At 44.2% G+C, this 8,050-nt stretch overlaps 1 protein-coding gene across 4 annotated transcripts; it reads left to right on the plus strand.

Annotated features, from left to right (window-relative positions):
- Nucleotides 1-4,448: 4,448 nt before the first annotated feature.
- LOC132101877 (uncharacterized) lies at nt 4,449-7,056 on the plus strand. 4 transcript variants are annotated; one of them, XM_059507101.1, is made up of 6 exons: nt 4,449-4,574; nt 4,671-4,703; nt 4,792-5,091; nt 5,321-5,635; nt 6,600-6,704; nt 6,797-7,056. In XM_059507101.1, exons 1-6 carry the CDS (start codon nt 4,529-4,531, stop codon nt 6,847-6,849), a joined length of 852 nt encoding a protein of 283 aa, XP_059363084.1. In that variant the 5' UTR covers nt 4,449-4,528; the 3' UTR covers nt 6,850-7,056. The 4 variants fall into 4 exon arrangements, with proteins under 4 accessions (XP_059363084.1, XP_059363086.1, XP_059363082.1 ...); XM_059507103.1 differs by having other exon boundaries at nt 6,654-6,704; XM_059507099.1 differs by having other exon boundaries at nt 6,600-7,056.
- Nucleotides 7,057-8,050: the final 994 nt, after the last annotated feature.

Consider the following 8,050-nt stretch of genomic DNA (forward strand, 5'->3'; position numbering starts at 1 on the left):
TTCTTGCCGAAGCGCTCCGGTTCTGCAACTAGCCGCTCTAGACCGGCCCCACAGAGCTCTCAGTCACGCCCACCGCCTCCAGCTGCGTCATCGCGACAGCGTCAGCAACGCAGCTCGGGACCGCGTTCTCTCTCTTCCAGCCGTCGCCGCGGGAGCCGCGGCAGAGGATTACGGTGAAGCCAGAAGCCCCGAAAACATCCTAGCACTGCTAGGAAAGCGCCGGTGTACGAGTTCCGCTGCGGCCGAGCTCTCACCCAAGCGCGCCGCTGTTGCAGTTCCAAGAATTGTGACTGCCTCAGCGTCTTCTGCAATGCGCAAGCCTGCACGAGTGCCCGCTTGCCTGCACACAAAAGCCGTTATCACGGCTACCCAGATGTTTCCCGAAAAGAGTGTTATTTCTGGTGTTCCGGCCACGGCCGATGGTGCTATAAATGTAGTGACGATGCCCACTCCTCAGTGCCCATCTCCACATGTGAGCACAGCCCTGCACACAGGGCTCGCGCCTATAAGATCAACTCAGATCGGTCAGGCGCACCACATAGTAAACGTGCCCACTCCTCAGTGCCCACGTGTTATTTCTGGTGTTCCGGCCATGGCCGATGGTGCTATAAATGTAGTGACGATGCCCACTCCTCAGTGCCCATCTCCACATATAAGCACAGCCCTGCACACAGGGCTCGCGCACATAAGATCGACACAGATCGGTCGAGCGCGCCACATAGTAAACGTGCCCACTCCTCAGTGCCCACATACACTATGTCACATACGGCGCTGTGATCAGCGCGCTCCCAGCCTCAAATGCGCAGCACACCCGAGCGCCGCCGTTGCCCAGTCAACAGAGCGCGCTTCGCATCCAGCCCTTAGCCATTCATGCAGATGCATGGTCAGCGCTTCCAGGGGTTTCGGATTGGGTTCTAGGCATTATAAAGAGAGGCTACTCGCTACAGTCTTGTCGACGCCCTCTGCGCTTTTTAGCGCGCGTCGAAACTACGGTCAAAACAGAAGTAGCACACATACTTCGGGCCGAAATATCAAAACTGTTGAGCAAAGGGGCTGTAGAGCCTGTGTCTCGAGCTCAAAGCGAGGGGGGGCTGTACAGCAGATACTTTCTGGTGCCCAAGAGACGGGGGTCTCAGGCCCATACTGGATCTAAGACAGCTGAACAAGGCATTGATGAAACGCAGTTTCAGAATGCTTACGACCAGGAAGCTCCTCACGCAGATTCGCAGAGGGGACTGGTTCATGTCAATAGATCTGAAGGACGCGTATTTTCAAATACGGATAGCGTAAAATCACAGGCGATATTTGAGATTCGCCTTCGAGGGCCAGGCATACCAGTTTACAGTCCTGCCGTTCGGCTTGTCCGTGGCTCCTCGTACGTTTACGAGGTGCATGGATGCAGCGCTCGGTCCTCTCAGACTCAGAGGCATGCGAGTGCTGAATTATTTGGACGACTGGCTGATTCTGGCTCGATCACGAGCGGAGCTCGTGGAGCACAGGGCCGTTTTACTCGATCACCTCGAGAAGCTCGGTCTCAGTGTCAATTGGGCGAAGAGTTCGCTGAACCCCAGTCAGACAATTCTGTTTTTGGGTATAGTTCTGAACTCGTGTTCCATGACGGCGCGGCTGTCACCACAGTGCACGTTGGGCATTCAGCGCGCAGCGAGTTCTCTCCGCTGCGGCGCGACCGTTTCGCTCAAGCACTGTCAGAAGGTGCTGGGTCTCATGGCCTCAGCATCTCCGGTTCTGCAGCTGGGCCTGCTCCACATGCGCCCCCTGCAGCTCTGGCTGAAGGCGCGGGTGCCGCGCAGAGCGTGGGTGTCTGGCCGACTGCGTCTCAAGGTCAATCAGAGCTGTGTCACAGCCCTGAAACCCTGGACAGCAAACGGCTGGTACCAATCAGGTGTAAGCCTGGGGACTTCCCCGAATGTGAAGATGGTGTCGACGGACGCCTCCACTTCGGGATGGGGAGCGCTGCTCGAGGGCAGACCGTCCTTTGGCCTGTGGTCAGAACGAGAAAAGCTCCATCATATCAACTGTCTGGAAATGCTGGCAGTGGAGAACGCGATGATGCGCTTTTGTCCCCAAATCAAGGGCCACCACGTCTTAGTCCGTTCGGACAACATGTCTGTGGTGTCCTACATAAATCGCCAGGGCGGTCTCGGGTCCCGAAACCTGTACAGGCTGGCGGAACGCCTCCTGGTTTGGGCTCAGCGCAACGTGCGTTCGCTGAGGGCAGTGCATGTGCCTGGGATACAGAATCTGGGTCCAGGCAATGTTCCCACGGGCGAATGGTCTCTACACCCGCAAACAGTCCGGCTGTTGTGGGAGAGATTTGGCAGGGCGGAGGTGGACCTCTTCGTGTCCCACGAAAACGCTCACTGCCCCGCGTTCTTTTCCAAGAACGAAAACGCGCTGTCATGGAAATGGCCGTGCTGCCCGCTTTATGCTTTCCCTCTCGTCTACCTCCTTCCGCAGGTGATAGAACGGGTAAGAGAAACGAGATGTTCAATACTGTTTGTAGCACCTCTTTGGAAGAACCAACCATGGTTCCCAGATTTGATGCAGTTAGCAGATGTCGCCCCGTGGCCAGTGCCGTTGAGGAGGGACCTCCTCTCGCAGGCCAGGGGTTCGATTTGGCACCCTCAACCGGAATTGTGGACCCTCCATGTGTGGGCGCTCAACGGTTACCCGCTGATCTCGCAGTGGGAGTGCTAAATACCATCACTCAGGCTAGAGCTCCGTCGACACGACGTCTGTATGCCTCGAAGTGGTCGGTGTTCTCCAGCTGGTGCACAGCTCGAGGATGTTCACCCCTTAGTTGTGAGGTGACGGAGGTTCTCTCCTTCCTACAGGAGCTGTTGGATAAGGGCAGAGCCCCATCCACATTCAACGTTTATGTGGCGGCCATCGCAGCGTTTACTGAAACAGCGCTCGGTCAGTCAATAGGAAGGAATGATTTGGTCATCCGCTTCCTTAGAGGAGCTAGGAGGCTGAATCCTCCCAGACCTCTGTCAGTCCCTATGTGGGACCTCACGGCGGTTTTGGAGGCCATGAAGGGTCCCCCTTTTGAGCCTATCCAATCAATTAGCCTTCAGCATCTGTCGTTCAATACAGTATTCTTGTTGGCTCTCGCTTCAGTGAAGCGTGTGGGTGATCTGCATGCGCTCTCGGTGAGCCAGTCGTGCTTGGAGTTTGGGCCTAATGACTCAAAGGTCATACTCAAACCTAGGCACGGTTATGTGCCGAAATCCCTCAACACGCCATTTCGGGCTCAGGTTATTGCCCTGTCTGCCCTGCCGGTGTCAGGAGAGGATAGAGACTCGAGTCTTCTTTGCCCTGTCAGGGTTTTAAGAGCTTATGTGTCTCGCTCTGCTGCCTTTCGACAGACTGAGCAGCTGTTTGTCTCGTTCAGTGGACGTTCCAAGGGAATGGCTGTTTCGAGACAGACTCTATCCAGATGGATAGTTGACGCCATAGCGTAAGCTTACGCTTCCAGGGGCCTTCAGTGCCCGCTGGGCGTCAGGGCACACTCCACAAGGGGCGTCGCCTCGTCGTGGGCATGGTCTACTGGGATCTCCTTGTAGGATATATGCATGGCGGCAGGTTGGGCCTCGGTACTGCGTTCTCTGCCGTGCGTACGATTCACTCTGGTTCGCTTCGGCGATGAAATAAATCAGGTGAGTCAGCCTTTTCAAGCTCCTTTTATAGGTTGGGCCACACCCGTTTCGGCGGGAAGTGGCAAGAAAGGCGCAAAGCGCCCTTATTGGTCTGATGTTGCATCAGCCTGCGCTCGATAGGCTGTGCAGTTGCCGCAGAACAAGCCAATGAGCGGACGAGCCGTCTTGCCTATGGCTGTGTACTGCTGCAAATGCACTTTACAAAAATACAAAATTAAGGATAATTTTTTGCTTCAGTATTTCGTGAAAAGAGACTTTTCCCGTAGCGTCTTAGCTAAGACGCTAGCTAAGACGCAGTACTCGTTCGCTCTTCTAGAGAGAACCAAGCTTACGTTAGTAACCGAGTACGTTTCATTTCCTTGTTGTTGTTTCACTAACTCTTTATCCACAGATCACAACTTTTATTTAACAAGTAACAAGTTATTGTTACTGTGTAAGAAATAATAACTTTTTAAAAATTAGAAAACAAACATAGAATGTGAATGGTTATATTTGTGAATTTGTTGTACAACATTTATAGAAATAGCAGTCAAAGGGGTACAAAATCTTTGCTAAAGAAAGTGTTTTTGAAATGTATGATGAGGAATAATGAATATCTATTAGAAAGATCAAATGTGAGGGCTGAATAGTTATTGTGCAAATATATGTACAATAGTTATACATGATTAATGTAATGTAAAATAAAGCTTTCAGCACTGTTTGACAGTTTCCTCCTTTAGAACGCCTTCACAACATGACTATTATAGATACTGCCACTGCCTGTTTACACTAGTGCAGTGACCCTGTAACAACATATTGGTCGCAAACTACCAGAAACTCAGTTATCTTGTGTAGTGCAGGAAAAGTCAATGAAATCTTGCTCAGCACCCATGGTTGGTGTTTTTCTCCTTGTGTGTAAGTACTAAAATTACAAAATCTATCGTTAATGATCAATAGATTAATACAAATGCTGGTGGTGTTTGTTTAATAAATGTTGATTATTATTTTCAGATATCTCCATGAATTTATTCCTTAAATGTCAAGGTATGTGACATTAATGCACAGAATAAACAACTTGTAAATGTAATATTGTACTAATACTTAAAATATCTCTAACTTTTTTCCTCCACAGGTCAAAAGATTAATCAAGCTAAGATTTTCAGTGAAACTACAGAAGTACCAGAAGGTGGTAGACTGGAAGTTACCTGCAGCACATTTGGTTTTACAAGAAAGGCAGTTTATTTATATCTGTGCAAAAATGGTAAAGCTATTGATATGTTAAACGGACCCACTCGACAAGACACTTCCTTTAATATAGAGAGAATAGAAATGAACCATTCAGGCAACTACAGCTGTGTGTTTTCAGAAGAGCTGTTGCAAATAAACAAAGTGATGGGATATGGTTATAATTACATCTTCATAAATGTGACTGGTAAGATGTACCACTTACTTTTGCTTACATTTGTGAGTGTTTTTGATTCCTGAGCACAGATGAAATGTTAAATTACTTACTCGTGCAAATTAACTACAGTAGACCTAAAATGTCTTTTAATGAGAGAGAATTTTTTATATTGTCTGTTTTGTTTTGGATTGTTTTGTCCTGGAATATATTAAAGGACACACTTGAACATTACCCATAAGTGTTCTCTTTCTCGCCACAGAATCTTTTATTAATACACAGATATATTTGCTTAAGTCTGAGGTGTCAGTGGGAAGTGATGCTGAATTCAACTGTACAACATCCAATCCTTTAAACAAAAACCAGTCCAGGAACATGATCTTGGTTTATCTAATCAAAAATGGAAAGCCTATTAAAGTTAATATTTGGGACACAGAGAAGATGATGACAACATTCACCCTCAGAGAAGTCCAGATGGAAGATGCTGGGACATACAGTTGTGTTCTATTGTTAAACATACTCCCTTACCATGGAATGAGACTTCGTCAAAATATTAAAGTTGATCTTCAGATAATTGGTAAGAATGGTCGGTTCGGGGTGGAGTGGATTGTGGCTTTGGGGGTGAGGTTGGGTTTGGGGTGCTGGTGTATTAGTTTATTAAAGTTTAGTGTATTAAATGCAACTATTCTATTAGCTGAACTTTACAGTAGTTCTGAATTAAATGATGTTCAATTTCATAATTATGCTTCTTCAATATGGTTAAAGTGTGTGTACTGACATGGATTTATGATAAATTACAGTCCACTATGTGATTTCTACTCAAACTTGGATGTCAATTACTTAAATATATTTACAATAATACATTCATAATTATGAATTTGCAATTTAGTACAGCCGTGGCCAAAATTATTAGATCAATTATTCACCAGCTAAAATGGTTTTAAGTCAGTTATTTCTATTTCTATCTAGAGTCCGTAGGAAATATCAGTTTACATTTCTAAACATTAATTTTGCCATTAATTGTAACAATCCAGTGTAATAATCCAATAATAATGTAATAATCCAGTGAGATTTTTGTTTGCACAAGAGTCTGACAACAGCCAGTGCTTCACACAGAGATTTGATCTCATCATCATCCAGTCTGTCTGGAATAACATGAAGAAACAGAACAAACTGAGACAGACTAAATCCAGAAGAACTGTGGCAACGTTAGATGCTCCAAGAAATGGAGCAGAGCTACAGCAGTGTTAAAAGTTTTAGGCACTTTTGTACAAATGCTGTAAAATGAGGATGCTGTCAAAAATAATGTCATAATAGAAGTTAATTGATAAAGACAATCTATTTATCTGAATTAAATCAACATTTGGTGTGGACATCCTTTGCATTTAAAGCAGCAATTACATTTAGTTTTTCAGGTAGCTTCGCAGCTTTCTTCAAGCATCTTGGAGACGTGGCCACAGTTCTTATAGATTACTAAAATATGAGAATTAAGTGAATTATCAAAATAAGACCTTTTTGTGTTTCTGGGTTTTCTCTGACAGCGATATCTAACAACATCATTGACAAAGTCAAAATTGTCATAATATGTTCCACAGTGCTGCTACTTAGTCTGTTTCTGGGAATCTGGGCACTTATCCGAAAACGAGGTAGTATTTTCTCAAAATCTAAAAATACTGGCACATTTCACCTTCTTGAATTATTCTGTTTAAATTTCACTACTCTTATTTCTTTCTAATAGGATGCCTTGGAATCCAGAATGAAAGGTTGGTTCGAGAAGTTATGAGAAACTAAAGTAAATAAGAAATTAAAATATACCAGATATAGATTTAGGACAATTCTGATGCAATCTTAATGAGACAAAATTAAACAGAGCTCAGAGGAACAGAAACATTTTATAAAGGTATTCATTTTATGGTTCTTGTTTCTTGTTGGATTATTTCCTATGAAAAACAGGAAGCTGAGGTAGGCTGTTCTATTAACAACTGAGCTCACAAACTTTAATTAACCATTGTGATTATTAACTTTTGTTATGTTGTTTAATAACTTTTATACATTGCTGAGTCAACCTGACCTTGTGTGAAAAAACTAACTACTTTACAAAGTGGAAGTATCATATGAATTCATACAGGTTTTGGGGGGGGGGGGGGAGCATGAAGCTTCATTATAGTCCATAGGCAGGTTTTATGAATTCATACAAATTAGCAATAAATTTGTCAAAACGTAAAATAATTTCCACAATATTGTGTTGGTTCAGTCATTCTTAAGTTTCAGATTTTCCAATACATAAATTTAAGTAGCAGTGATACACATAAAGGGATAGTTTACCCAAAAAATTATTTCGTCATTGACTCACCCTTATGTCTGAATGTCTTACTTCTATGGAGCACAAAAGTATATATATATATTTAAAATGTACATATTTGTAGTAGCTTTAAATACACATACATACACACATGTATACATCTCAATAAATTAGAATGCCATGGAAAAATTAATTTATTTCATTAATTCAACTCAAATTGTGAAACTCATCTATTAAATAAATTCAATGCACATAGACTGAAGTAGTTTAAGTATTTGGTTCTTTTAGTTGTGATGATTTAGGCTCACATTTAACAAAAACCCACCAATATCTCTCAATCACTATCTCAACAAATCAAAAAACTTCATAAGACCAGTAAAAAAAAGAAAGAAAAAAAAGTGCATTGTTGCCCTTCTGGAAATTATGTTAATTTACTGTACATGTACTCAATACTTAGTAGGGGCTCCTTTTGCTTTAATTACTGCCTCAATTCGGCGTGGCAAGCAGGTGATCAGTTTGTGGCACTGCTGAGGTGGTATGGAAGCCCAGGTTTCTTTGACAGTGGTCTTCAACTCATCTGCATTTTTTTTTTGTTTCTTGTTTCTCATTTTCCTCTTGATAATACCCCATAGATTCTCTTTGGGGTTCAGGTCTGGTGGGTTTGCTGGCCATTCAAGCACACCAACACCA

This window comes from Carassius carassius, chromosome 23 (genome assembly GCF_963082965.1).
Source record: "Carassius carassius chromosome 23, fCarCar2.1, whole genome shotgun sequence".
Taxonomy (NCBI): domain Eukaryota; kingdom Metazoa; phylum Chordata; class Actinopteri; order Cypriniformes; family Cyprinidae; genus Carassius; species Carassius carassius.

Excerpts from the sequence above, each read along its gene's own strand:
- LOC132101877 (XM_059507099.1), top strand. The coding sequence starts at position 4,529 with ATGAAATCTTGCTCAGCACCCATGGTTGGTGTTTTTCTCCTTGTGT. Across the intron at positions 5,092-5,320 it reads CATCTTCATAAATGTGACTG|AATCTTTTATTAATACACAG; the intron begins GTAAGATGTACC and ends TTCTCGCCACAG. Across the intron at positions 5,636-6,599 it reads AGTTGATCTTCAGATAATTG|CGATATCTAACAACATCATT; the intron begins GTAAGAATGGTC and ends TTTCTCTGACAG.